The following is a 14,553-nucleotide window of genomic DNA, read 5'->3' as shown; positions in this document are numbered from 1 at the left end:
AAAAAAGTACAAAATGCATTCTCAGTGGAAACACAGATTTTCTTGAGAATCAAAGGTTTGGAGAGACGAAGACCAACATGTGGACAGAGCCTAAGCCCTTATCTCAGAACTGCTTCTTAAAACTCTTTTTCCAGTGACAACATAAGGTGTAACAGTTGTGCTTTCAGAACACATCAACAAAGGCAGAATGCTAAACAATTGATAACCTAAGGAAAAGAAAGCCAGAAGGAGCAAGCTCAGGATAAAAGATAACTCATCAATATTAACACTAAACACTAAAACATCCTCAGAAAAACTATCAAAATTAACCAGGGAAATGAAAAAAAATATTGAAGCCAACCTTTAAATAATAAGATACCTAAAAGTGTCTAGAATTAGCCTAAAAACATTATATACAAAACAGGTAGTATTTCACTTACGCTGCATATGCTTTTGCAATCCTCATGAACATGACTTCATCTCCTCCTTTATCTGGATGAAATTTAAGAGAAAGTAGTCGATATTGTTTCTTAATTTCAGAAACTGTGGCACCCTTAAGAAAAGAATCTTGGCATTAGCAACAGTAAACACTCCACAGCCTTTAGCATATGTTATAAAACTTCTTGAAAGAACAATGGGAATACAGATACGTGGCTGAGCAAGAAGCGACACCTGCCTTATGTCAAATCTATTCCAAATATTATAAATCTTGCTTTTAAATAATCAAATATTTGTAACACTATGAAAATACAAAAAAAAAGAGCCACTTCTAGTAGCCTGACGTAAATCAATAGCAGCAAAATGCCTTCATTAGAAATTTAAATTTTGTATTTTTAATGCAACTCAGCGAGAAGTTTGTTACATAAGGTGTTTCGATAATATGCATCACACAAGGGCATTGAAAGTATGTCTTTTCTTTCAAAACTCCGTTCCCCTTCCTTCTTTCCTCCTGCTGGTCCTTTATTCACCTCAATTTTCCTTCATTTCATTACTCTCTCTAACCTTTCACATGAACTCTGCAACCCTCCACCTCTGCCTCCCTTTCCTAATTCTCTTTAACCATTTGCCCCCTACCTACCTTTCCACTCCCTTTTCTGCTAATGTTCCTTGCATATTACTCCATAAAGTCTCCAAGAGAGGTCCCTCAATTAAGTGTTAACAGATAGGATTATGAGTGGAAAAAAATCAGAAGCAGAGTAATCAAGTCTGGCAAAGCATTCAGGACTAAGGGGCTAATTACGAGTCTGGGTGGAGAGTCAGACTTGCGAGGGCATCGCAGTCTTTACCGCCCTAATACAACTAGGGCAGTCGGGCCGCCCTGGGACCGCCTCAACCCCCAGGGATCAGAAATCCCTGGCAGTGGCGTGGCAGTATTGAGGCCGCAATATGCTTGGCAGGACCGCCGCTGTCCCGCCAAGCATATTACAAGTTTCCTCTCCACCACAGCTTTCATGGCGGTTTCTCCACCATGAAAACCGTGGTGGAAAGGAAGCAAGGCCCTGGGCCATAGGGTGCATGCAAGGGCAAATATTGCAAACGAGTACCTGCACAACACGGACAGCAGCAGTCATGCTATGCAGGTACTGATTTCAACGTTCCCATTGCAGTGGCTATTTTATAGATACCACCTTGGAAACACCAAAAAACCATCCTCTAGACCAGGCAAAAACTCATAATCTAGCAAACGGTTCTACAACGGGTGTAGCGATGCTGGAGTGGGGCGCTCCTGCACCGCCAAACTCGGAATCAGGCCCTAAGTGAGAAAATGTTAGGGCAGTGACAGGTTTGTGCTTCTCTATTGTTATTTTGAGTACTAATAGAGGAGTAAACTAAAGATTTTGCATAATTCTGTGAGGGGGAACATCGGAGCATCCGAAGCATGAAATGATTACACCAAGTTAAGTTGATCCTTAGGGTAGAAATATTTTGCATTGAGAGAAAAAAAAAAAGTCAATACGTTGCAATAGTTTTGCAGTTTAGGAGCAGAAAATATTGCCACAGAAGTTGACTGCTTTAATGCTGTGCGAAAAAGTTCTATAAAAGTTTTGCGCGATTTAATTTTATTATACCAAAACTAACATTTTACTTGAAGAACCAGTTACATACCTTTGGGAACACATTATCTGGTAAAAACTTATCTAGCTGCAGATTATTTACCTTTGAATTTCCCAGACGTCAGACTGGATCCGGAAACTTTTGCTAAGCAATACCACCTGAGCGCGACGTCGGGTGGCTCTATTCGGATCCGCGTGAATTCATCGGCAGCGTCAGTTAGGACATTGCAGTGCCGACATAGGCGCCATCCAGGCACGCATACGTCAGTATTTTTGGGGTTTTTCACGCCAGAAACGCAGAGCCACGAAGTAACTGACGTAATTGTGTGCAAAACTAGGGCCCTGAAAAGGAGAACAACCCTAACCCTACAATATCAGTCCGCAAAGCGGGAAGGCACGGGTGGGCTGTAAGGAATCTGCAGCTAGATAGGGTCTCTACCAGATAATGCGTTACCGAAGGTAAGTAACATGTTCACCTGATAGAGACCTCTAGCTGCAGATTCCTTACCTTTGAACCAGATACCTGAGCCATACCATCTCAGCGGTGGGTTGCAGAGTCAAATGCTAGAATCAAAAGTCTTGCAGGACTAAACGGGCAAAATGTCTGTCCCTGCATACTTGCCCATCAAGGCAGTAATGTTTTGCAAACGTGTGCAAAGATGCCCACGTCACTGCCTGACAGATGTCTTGGACTGGGACACCCCGAGCCAAGGCTGTAGTCGCAGCCTTTCCCCTGGTGGAATGGGCTCTTAATCCCTCAGGGAGCTGCATCTTTGCCAAAGCATAACAAATCTTGATGCAGAGAACGACCCAGTGAGAGATGGTCCTTTTCTGGACAGCCCTTTCCTCCTTTGCTCCTCAGTACCCCACAAAGAGTTGGCCATTCACCCGGAACTGTTTTGTGTGGTCAAGGTAAAACGGCAACACTCTTTTTGGGTCCAGTCGATGGAGACGCTACTCTTCCTTAGAGGGATGCAGAGGAGCAAAGAAGGTGGAATGCGGTCACAACCTTTGGCAAAAAGGATGCCCTGGTGCGAAGCACTACCTTGTCCGGAAAGAACATAAGATAAGGAGGTGAGCTTGATAACGCCTGCAACCCACTCACCCTCCAGGTCGATGTAATCACCTCTGAGAGGGCTGTTTTGATGGTCAACAGCCAGAGGGGACAATTGTGCAAAGACTCAAAGGAGCACACATCAGGTAAGTGAGTACCAAATTAAGGTCCCACTGTGGCATGACAAAGGGCGAGGGTGGAAAAAAGTGAGCCAGCATTTTTAGAAATCTATTTACAATAGGAGACTTTAAGAGAGAGGTCTGGTCTGGCAGCCGAATAAAAGAAGACAGAGCAGAAAGGTAACCTTCAAGAGTTCCCAAGGCAGAGCCCTGCTGGGCAAGGGGTAGAATGAATAAAAGGACAGCATAAAGAGAAGCAGAAAGAGAAGCAGAAAGAGGGTCAATGGACCTTTTTGTACAGAATGATACAAATTTCGGCCAACGTCAGGCATATATTGTCTAGTGGAGGGCCGTCTGGCCACCAGAATACCGTTACAAACTTCGGGAGGAAGGTCAAAGGATATCAACTGTTGCCGCTCAATCTGCACCCAGGGAGGCATAGAGTTGATAAGTTTGGGTGGAGGACCCTACCCTGCTGCTGCAAAAGAAGGTCCTCCCAAAGGGGCAGCCTGATCGGAGGTTCAACACTCATTCTCAGAAGCTCTTGATACCAGACTTTCCTTGCCCAGTCTGGAGCCAGAAGACTGACTTGGGCCCGGTCGCTCCTGATCTTCTTCCGGACCCTGGGAAGAAGTGATATGGGCAGAAAAGTGTACAACAGGCCTGAACTCCAATCGCGATGAAAGGTGTTGCCGAGCAATAGCCGGCTTGGAAACTTTTGCGCGCAGTACTGCTAACATTGCACGTTCTCTTTGGCGGCAAACAAATCTAACCGCGGTGCTCCCACCGCTTAAAGAGACCTTGCTTCACCCCTGACTGGAGATGCCACTCATAATCCGCTAGGCATCGACGGCTGAGTTTATCCGCCCTGGTTTCAGAGGACCTGTCAGATGTCAAACTACCAGGGTTACGTTCTACTGTTCCAGCCATGTCTGGAGATGCAGGGCCTCTCGACAAAGGGTCCACGATGCCACCCCGCCCTGCTTGTTGCAGTACCACATGGCGGTGGTGCTGTCCGTGAAAATCTGCACTAGCTTCCCCGTGACAGAGAATCGCTCAGAGCACCAACAAATTTATGTGGAGCTCCAACTCCGCCGGAGACCTCCACCTCTCCCAGAAGGCCTCCCCATCCCAGAAGTGACGCATCTGTGACAACTGTGAGATCTTTTGCAGTTCCTTCCGAGATCTGAAATCGGTCTGTGAGATTTCCCTGATGCTGTGCCCATTGGAACTTCAAGTCCCAATGCGGTGCCCGCATACGCCATCTTGCGAGTCTTACCAACAGGAGGCCAAGAGGTCCAACAATCTGTCAGTCTCACCAAAATCCAGGATAGAGGCTGAAATATCAGAATCATTGCCTGAATATCCTGGACTTGCTGCTCTGGAGGATAAGCCTAAAACTGCACTGTGTCTAAAACAGCTCCAATGAAAGGGAGCGTGTGAGAAGGAGTCAGGTGGGACTTCGGCACGTTTATAGAAAACCCAAGCACATGCAGGAGGTTTGCCGTAGTCTGAAGTTGGAAAGACTACTGCCTGGGACCAAGACACCTTCAACAGCCAGTCGTCGAGGTAGGGGAAGACAGACACCCCTAATTGCGCAGATGAGCTGCGACCATCGCCATCACCTTGCTGAACACCAGAGGGGCACTGGCAAGGCCGAAGAGGAGCAAGGTAGACCGAAAGTGCTCGCGACCTACCTTGAACCACAGGTAACACCTGTGGCCCGGCAGGAAGGGAATGTGAAAATACGCATCCTGCAGGTCCAATGCTACCATCCAGTCTTCCTGGTCTAGGGCAGACAAGACTTGAGTCAGAGTGAGCATTTTGAATTTCTAATTTTTGAGGAAGAGATGGATGGTCCGAATATCTAAAAGGGCTGTAGCCCCTTCTTTAGAATCAGAAATAACAGCCACTGCCTACCTCTGAAACTGGGACCCTTTCTATAGCTCCCTTGACCAAAAAAGCTGTAACTACCTCTTGGAGCAACTTTAAATGATTCCCTGTCAGCCGTTCCTGACTTGGCAGAATAGTAGGGGGAAAAGAAAGGAAAGGTATAGAATAGCCCTCCTGGACGATCTGCAAGACCCACTTGTCCGATGTTACGGATCTCCAGTGGGTTAGAAGACTACAAATTCTCCCACCAACTAGAGTAGGGTGGCCCTGCAGTATCAGCCTAGGAGTGCTTGGAGGCTGTGGCTGCTGAGGACAGTGTGGTAGACTACTTCTGGCCTCCATTCCAAGATCGGAATGCACTGCGTCCACGTCCACACACATCCTGGGCAGTCTGTGTGTGACGGTGGCTGGGATAGGGCTGACGTGGCTGGAAACCCCTTCCATTGCCACGAAAGGGGGGAAAGGAAGACTGGCCACGAGGAGTGGAGGAAAGGCCCAAGGATCTAACCGTAGCATGAGAGTCTTTGAAGTTGAGCAGGGCCCCTCGCAATCCTCTCCTGAGCTTAGCACGTCTTCAAAATGCTCAGACGACAACATAGAACCTCTGGGTTCTGTCGGAATCGGTGTCGATCAACGCTGTTCCAGCTCGTGTCGTCGGGGATGAGGATGGGGCACGCGCCACCGACTGGAATCGGTGACATCGCAGGCACCGACTTTGGGTTTGACACAGGAGAAGGTTGTGTTGGCACTACCGGCGTTGAACCGGATTTGGGTTCAGATCCCCGAGGCCCCACCGGCGTTGTGGCCAGACCAGATGGTGTCGAACCCAATGGGGCTCCTTCTGACCCCGAAGCCTCGCCAGGTGGATCGTTCCGCTCAAATGGGCATGACCTCGTCAAATTCTTTTATTTGAGCGGGAGTCGCTCTAGCTCCCAGAAAGGGGGGGGCGTAAAGGCTACTCTGGCTCCGCGGAACCGTGCCCAGAGCGTCGATGCTCCTTACCTCTTTTGACAAAGGACGCCAGTTGAGTTGAACTCAAAGTCCGCTTGGACTTCTTCTTTTTGTGCCTCGAATGGGAGGAAACGGACTTAGGGCTCAGGGAGCGGTCCAGCGACCTCCTCTTCTTCGAACAGGACTGTGACCTCCTCGGAGTCTCGCTCGACAGTGTCGACTGCCGGGCCACAAGTAACTTCATCGCTCGCTCGTGGTCTTCGGAGCCATCGCCCGACAATCTGAACAGGACTTCATATTGTGGTTGCGCTTGAGACACTGAAGACATACACGGTGGGGATCGGTAACCGACATCATGCAGTAACAAGTCCCGCAAGGTTTGAAACCTGTCTTCCTCGAAGACATTCCTAGCACACAAAGTCTATTTCCAAAAATTTCACCAAAAGTAGAGAAACGGCATGCTAAAAATAGGCGGGTTGCTCTTCCCCGACCGGCCTCCTTAACTGGCGCGGAAAATAAAGAAATGACGTCACCGTGCCCGAGTGGCCCCTATATAGGCACCACACCGTCATAACCGACGCATCACGTGGAGCTCAATGGAGCCACCCGACTTTGCGCGCAAGCGCTATTGCGCAGCAAAAGTTTCCGGATCCAGCCTGATGCCTGGGAAATTCAAAGGAAAGGAATCTGAAGCTAGAAGTCTATCAGATTATACTGCTCTAGGGCACTATCAACCTCTTGTGTATTTTACCTCTACTCGCCTCAAGCCCTTTCCCATTGCCAGATTTTACACATCACATCTGGTACTTAAGTTCAAAGTTAATCCAACCCCCAGTGTGAGACTTCAAACCATTTTTCTGTACAGGGGATATTGAAGCCAGTACATTATAAAAACATGAGTGCAATCAGTGGAGAAAACAGTCTGAAAGCACAACTCTCCTGCTCATTTAATATTCGGCAGGTAAATAAAGGGTGGCAACTCATCAGTTGTCTTTTGCAGACATTACAATATTAACAGTTTTCACAAGCGAATAGTAGGGGAGGAAAGGGGGCAAGGGGGGTCAAAGCTCCTGAAAACGCTGAAGTTAGATTGTTTTAAAATGATGTTTTTAAAATGACTACTTGCACAGCCAAAGTAAGGGAGTCTTAAGTGAAGCTTCAAGTCACCCAAGTCTTCCCCACCTGATTTTGCCCAAATCAGGTGGGGAACGAGGGTGAACTGACTGAGGAAATTTTGGCCCCTACACTTTATTCTTTGTTTTGTAACAATATTGCCTCTTATGGTCAGTTGAAGCTGATGCCCCTTTGCTGCCTGGATCCAAAACTTTCATTCTCTTATTTGCGTATGATACGATGTTGCTCTTCTTGACCCCAAGTAAATTACAGAAGCTCTTCTATAATTTTGAGGAGTTCTGCCTCGCTCAGGGTCTGGAGATCAACACAAATAAAACTAAGTTGATATTGGTTAATCAACATAGATCATTCAAAAAACGTGTTGCCAAGGAGGGGGGCTACTTTCGAGATTGTTGATTGTTTCACCCATCTGGGTATTATGCTTTCTAAAAGTATGTCATTTAAAACCCATCTCGAAAATGCTGCTCTTAAGTTTAGACAAGTAATGTGTGCTCTTTACAAAGAATATTGCTCTTCTCCTACTAGACAAATCTCCCTGGCACTTCGCATTTTTGAGGCCAAACCCCTCTCCTATGCCCTTTAAAGGTCAGAAATGTGGGCCTTTTACAACTTAGACCCACTTTATAGTGCGGAGAACCCATTTATTTGCAACCTTGCTTATCTTCCCCCTTTGCAACTGCTTAGTTATGACATGGGAATGAAAACTTATTGTTCTGTAGGCGGCTGTGGGCCACACCAGAGCTTGCCCACTATGCATTAGCACGATAGGACATTTTGGAGGCCAATCAATTCCACAAAGCAACATGGCTCTCAAAGATGAAAAAAATAACCTTGGCCTGGCAGATCTCTGGGACCATCCACTTCTTCATCCTTCCTGTCCAAGAAAGTATTGAAGTCACTATAGTGGAAAACCGTAGCGGCAAATGAATTCAGAAAGGCTGTATCATGATTTTCTAGATTTTAAGTCTGTTAGCCATTTAGGGATCAGGTCACTGTTTCTTTAGACCACAAGTTAAACTTCCAGTTCTGATTGGGCACCCTATTGCCGAGGTCATTTAACGCAAGGTGGTCTACTAAGTCCACAGATGTTTGTCCAGCCTGCACTCTCTCAGTGAAGTGTCGCTCATGTCTTTTTGCTTGCCCAAATTATGCTCACCCACGCAGTTTATGGCTAGCCACTACCTGTATACACTTGGGCGTGCGTAAGCACTGTGTGACCCTACAAATTTTGAGGTCCGGTCCCAGCCCTTTACTTGTTGTCTCAGTGGCTAAATTTCTGGATGCAATTGGAAACTGCGCAGACCGATTGGCTAATTGTATGTGATGTCATGTTGGTTACTCTACTTATATTGTCAAACTTATGTTTTTTATTTTTCATGTATTCAAATTGTGTTATTTTATGGTAAATGTTCAATTTTAATTATTTATTATATATTTATACTTGTGCTTTTACGGCCCTAGTGGCCGAAATAAAGCTAATTTGATTATTAGGATAATGGTGGTGTTTTTTGTTTTTTTAAATTTTTTTGTCCTCATTTTCGCCCTTGGTGATCAACTAGTAGCATGTGGAAACGAGCTTACTGTCTCAGATAAACTGGAAGGAGCTCCGGGGAGAGAGCAACTCTACTAGCTCCACAGTAAGTAGTATCGTGATTCAACAAAGCAAATTTGAAATAACCATATGGGACACATGCTGCATTCATATACCCATCGTGTTGGAATATATTGGGTATAGTGAAACGGAAAGGGAAGAGGATGCCAAGCAGCATAATCATCGGACCTTGGGGGAAAAAAAAAACCAAGATCAACCAAAGCTCTTTACCATTTTAACAAGCTCCAGAAGTTTCTCTTATTTTGGTTTCCTAATCTTGAAAGGTCCATCTTTGATGTTTGTAGAACTGACCTTTGCCAATCCAGCAAGATTGGAGGTGTTGGATCTTTCCATTTCTTACATATTTCCCTCCTTGCCAACAAAATACAGAAGAAAATTTGTTTTTTTGCTGGACCATGGAACTCTGGAGAAATACCAAAAATAACAAGAGCCGAAGATAAAGTTAATGGGCATCCCAAAGAGGTAGATATTGAAGTCAAAACCGAGTTCCAGAATTGTAGTAGCAATGGGCACTCCAAGAAATATGTAAGTCCGAGGCCTCTGCCAAACCACATTTGGGGCATAGAACCTGCATATTGTCTGTAAACTTTGACAGGCGTTGAGGCGAATAGTAGGCCCTATGTAATGTGAACAGATGGTTTCGGCGTAGCCAAGATGGTTTTACTATGTTCCACATGATTTTAAAAGATTCTTGCCACATATTCTCAGCACTAATATCCGTCATATGTGTAGACCATAGCTGATCTGGTAATAAGAACTCACCCTCTGCTTCATCTAATAATAGGTTATACCATACTGAGACTTCTTTCTGAAATGGGAGTCTATCCGTTAGTAGTGACACCAATGTACTATCACCTCCTAACTGAAATCTACCTTTAACAAGGGACCTTGCATTTGCCCAGCTTTGCATTTGAAGATATTTAAACCTAGACAACCTGGGCCCCACTTTTAAACTTAAAACCTCCCATGGTAGTAGACTTCCTTCAACAAATATGTCCCCCCGAATTGCCATGTCTGCCTCACGTAATGGTATTGCAAGACTATCCAAAAGCCAACTCGGAGAGCCAGGGGAATTCCATAACGGGGCTTTAGCAGAATAGTAGTCTATTTTAATGGTACACCTAAGTTTAGTCCAAGTTCTACCTGCATCTCTAAGTACTTTTAGTTTTATTTTCTTAAAAAACTTGGGGTCCCCAAATTTAAACAAAAATTCATGATCTGCCACTTTTTCTCCTCTAAGTAGTGCAGCAAACATGTGTCCGCACGCTAGGTTTATAGGAGATTTTAACAGCATCCTGATATGGGACATTTGAAAAGCCCACCCGTATAGTTGTAAATCCGGAGCAGCCAAACCTCCCTTCTCTCTATGACGCCTGATCTTCTTCCAGGAGATTCTTGGGTTTTGGTTATTCCATATAAAAGAACGTATATCACTTTGGAGTTTGGCTATCATTTTAGAATTAAAAAAAAGAGGAATAGTATTAAATAAAAATGTGATCTTCGGTAAGATCATCATTTTTACTAGGTTAGATCTACCCAACAAAGATAGCGGCAGTGTGGACCATGATCTCATTTGCCTACGACATTCTTTAGAGATAAGCAAAAAGTTTGCTGGAGCCATCTCATCTATGTTTTTATATATGTTCAAACCCAGGTATCGAAGAACTGGAATTGTCTGGACTCCCACAACGGGCTCAGGGTCATTCCAGACCATAATGTCGGTCTTGGCTGCATTAACCTCGTAGCCCGATACTGCTCCAAACTCTTTAGCCAACGTAATTAGTGTTGGAAATGCTGATCTTAACTCTGATGTGAAAATAAGAAGGTCATCCGCATATAGAGCAACCTTCCTTTCCCAGCCCTCAAACACAAAAGACTTGATATTACTATTGTCTCGAATTTTTTGAGCAAACGGGTCTATATAAAGATCGCATAGGAGGGGGGACAGGGGGCATCCTTGTCGGGTTCCCCGAGTAATATTAAACGGGTCCGATAATTCCCCGTTAACAAGCAAAGATGCTGATGGATTCTTATACAAGAGTTTAAAAGTATGTCTAAATTTACGTCTGTACTTGCGAATAGGTTGGGGGAAGTTGCAGCAGACATCTTACATACAGATCAAAAGGGATTTGTAAAGGGGCATCAGTTACATGAACTGACATATGATCTTATAGGTGCTATTGATATGGCGACGGTGACATCACTTCCTCTAGCTGTACTGACCTTGGATGCCACCAAGGCATTTGATAGAGTCAATTGGGTTTACTTATCAGAGGTAATGGTGGTGGTTTTTAAGAGCGGTTTTTTACCTGCCTACCTGCACGACCAAACTGAGGAAGTCTTAAGTGAAGCTTCAAGTCTCCCAAGACGATGATAAACCGAGAACCTAATGTAACAAAGGTTAAGTGATCAAATAAAAAAAATTAGCAAAAGCTGATATATCTGAGAAAGGGGAACAATGAACTTAGCAGAAGGCATTCCAGAAGTTGGAAGTCAAGCTCAAGTAGTTTTACTGCAGGGGTTGAATTAAGAAACTGTAAATGAAAAATAGAAGGAAAACCTTTAATTGTAATCCTAGTTCTCCATCAAGGGTGCTCTCTATGAATTCTTAAAGGTAGTTTACCACTGTTCATGCGAGAGATACCGGGGTAGATTTTGAAATATTTATGTATTAAACTGAAAATAATGTGGGGGCAACAAGTTTGCCTTAAAATTTCTATAAGAAAGTAGGATACTGCGCTTTTGTACCTAAAGTACGAGTTACTTACCTTTGGTAACAATGTATCTGGTAGAGATGTTGTCTAGCCGCAGATTCCTTAACTTAGAATATCTCCAGGCGTGAGAATGGATCCGGAAGTTTTTTGCAGCAGCACCACTGCGTGCCAGGACCACACGACCCCTCCCCTGACGTCGTCCTCGTACGTGACGTCAGCGAGGTTATACAAGTCCCTCCCGGCACGCTGATGTCAGTTTTCTTCAGAGAAACTTTTCCGCGGCACAACACGGAGCCACGAACTAAAAACAGTGAAAGTATGGGAACAGTGTGCCAATAATGACAATTCTGTGAATAAAGAAGGGGGGGGTGGAAGACACCATCCTAAAGACCGAATAGACACGGCCTACACATATAAGTGGAGGCTGTGAGAAAGTCCCGCAGGCCAAGCGGAGGCCCCTTCCCGGGTGCAACAAGGGAAGAACATTACAACAGACAGAAATAGACTGATAAAGCCATATGGAACTTTGCCGTCCAGTAAGAATGGAACACAGAAAGAACAGTCCAATGTAGAAGAGAAGAACAATAGTTACTTACCTGTAATCTGTGGTTCTCCAGTATTGGTGTCTTTCATAGATTCACATGCCTGAATCATTCCCCGTCGTCGGAGTGGGAGCCCACGGTACATAAAAAAGCAGTAGAATATACCATTTGCCTATAACAAATAACAGTATACCCAACCAGGAAGTAAAATAGCCCCAGCTACAGTAAATAAAACTTCCACCTTAGAGACTATCCAGGTCATTATGTATAGACCAAACTGCAGCCAATCAGGTCACAGCTCCCACCAGAATGCTCTCCCCAGAGACCCAGGCTCTCAGATTTTGTAGCACCGGAGTGTACCGGAGTAACTTGCAGATAAAACAGCCTGAGTGAGACTCTGAGGGGAGGTGGGTGGGTGCATGTGAATCTATGAAAGACACCAATACTGGAGAACCACAGATTACAGGTAAGTAACTATTGTTCTTCTCCAGTATTAGGGGTGTCTTTCATAAATTCACATGCCTGAATCAGAGTAGTGAGCAGTAATAGTAGCAATAACATCATACATAGCTCTTGGACGCCAAGGCACATAGCAGCAATGCAAGAACATAATGAAAAGCAATAACATATAGGCGTCAAAAAGAGCAAAAGGAGGTGGGAGAGAAAAAGCAGAGGCTCACCTTATTGAAAAAGATTACGCAGGACTGCTCTTCCCACCGAGGCATCGGTATCGCTTGAAGAATCCAGACAGTAATGCCTCGTGAATGTATGCCTGCTGGACCAAGTTGCAGCTCTGCAGATTTGCAGCAGAGGCACACCAGCAAACAAGGCAGTTGAAGAGGAGACTGCTCTCGTAGAATGAGCTCTAGGCAAGGTCTGTAAGGGTTTTCCCGCCTGTTGATGGCAGAGCCCTATCGCTGAAGAGACCCACCTAGCGATAGTCTGTTTTGTCACTGCACAGCCTTGTCTTGGTCTGCCATGCGCAACAAATAGCTGATCCGTCTTCCTGATGGCAGCTGTCCTGGAAAGATAGAATTTAAGACATCGTTTGATGTCTAGCGAGTGTAAAGTTCGTTCAGCTGGTGTCTGCGGATTTGGAAAAAACGTCTTAAGTATGACTGGCTCATTCAGATGGAAATCCGATGGTACTTTTGGCATGTACTTCGGGTTGGTACGCAGTACCACCGAGTCATTCGTGAATTGCAAGAAAGGTGGTTTAGATGTAAACGCCTGCATGTCACTGACCCTTCTGGCTGATGTTAATGCCAGTAGTAATGCAACTTTCCAAGTGATGAACTTCAGATCAACTTTATGAATCGGCTCAAAAGGATGGCGCATGAGTTGAGCTAATACAATATTCAAGTGCCAGGATGGAGGTGGCCGACGTACTGGTGGAAACATACGAAATAAACCTTTAAAGAATTGCTGGATTATTCTTGAGGAGTATAGTGAATTCGTACCGTCTTGGCGGCATCTGGATATAGCCGCTAAAAACACTTTAAGTGTTGAGTGTGCCAAGCCTGATTTAGCCAGATGTAAAAAGAAAGGTAAAATCTTGTCTGGTTCAGCATGCATAGGATGTAAATCCATAGTTTTGCACCAAGCACAAAAACACTTCCATTTAAGCCTGTAAGTTCTGTTCGTAGAAGGTGCTCTAGCATTGTTCAGGACTTCTTGACAGTCTTGTGGAATGTTCAAGTGTGCAAACTCATGGTGTTGAGGAGCCAAGCTGATAATTTCAGAGAATGAGGGTCTGGATGATATATTTTGCCGTCCTGAAGAGTCAGAAGATCCGGAATTTGAGGCAGCTGAACTGGTTCGCACTCTGAGAGGAGAAGAAGCTGTGTGAACCAATATTGCCGAGGCCACCGTGGAGCGATTAGAATCATTCGACACGGTTGCCTCCTCATTTTCTTGATGACCTTGGGAATTAAAGGAATCGGAGGGAAGGCATAGGCAAAGAGCCGTTCCCAGCTCATTGAGAGAGCGTCCCCGCAAGATTCCTTGTGGGGAATCCAGCTCGCAAAATGAATACATTTCTTGTTGTGGTAGGTCGCGAACAGATCTAGATCGGGGCGACCCCATCTCTGGAAAATTCGATCTAGTGCTGGTTGATGCAGCTCCCACTCGTGAGTGCTGCATTTGGATCTGCTCAGGGAATCTGCTAGCACATTGGCTACTCCTGGGACATGCACTGCTGTCAAGTTGATGTTGTGTGCCAGGGCCCAATTCCAGATTTCCTGAGCTTGCTGGGACAACCGGGCTGATCTTGTGCCCCCCTGTTTGTTCAGGTAATGCATGCTCGTCGTGTTGTCTGTTCGGATCAACACGGACGAGTTTGACAGAGTTGCTTGAAAGGCTTTGAGGGCGAGGAAAATGGCCCTCAATTCCAATAAATTGATGTGCCATGTCTTTTGCTGTATGTTCCATTTGCCACTGATTGTCATCCCTTGAAGGTGAGGGCCCCAACCTTCTAGCGAAGCATCCGTGGTTACGATGAA

At 45.2% G+C, this 14,553-nt stretch overlaps 1 protein-coding gene across 1 annotated transcript in view; it reads right to left on the bottom strand.

The window, feature by feature from the left end:
* The window catches only part of SEC63 (SEC63 protein translocation regulator), a 611,233-nt gene that overhangs the window by 490,944 nt on the left and 105,736 nt on the right, over positions 1-14,553 (bottom strand). The window contains exon 4 of the mRNA XM_086926685.1: positions 420-532. Within this exon, the coding sequence (XP_086782811.1) occupies positions 420-532 (113 nt within the window). The remainder of the gene's footprint in view (positions 1-419; positions 533-14,553) is intronic.

This window comes from Lissotriton vulgaris, chromosome 6 (assembly GCF_964263255.1).
Source record: "Lissotriton vulgaris chromosome 6, aLisVul1.2, whole genome shotgun sequence".
Lineage (NCBI taxonomy): Eukaryota > Metazoa > Chordata > Amphibia > Caudata > Salamandridae > Lissotriton > Lissotriton vulgaris.
This window is presented reverse-complemented; position numbering and strand designations above follow the sequence as displayed.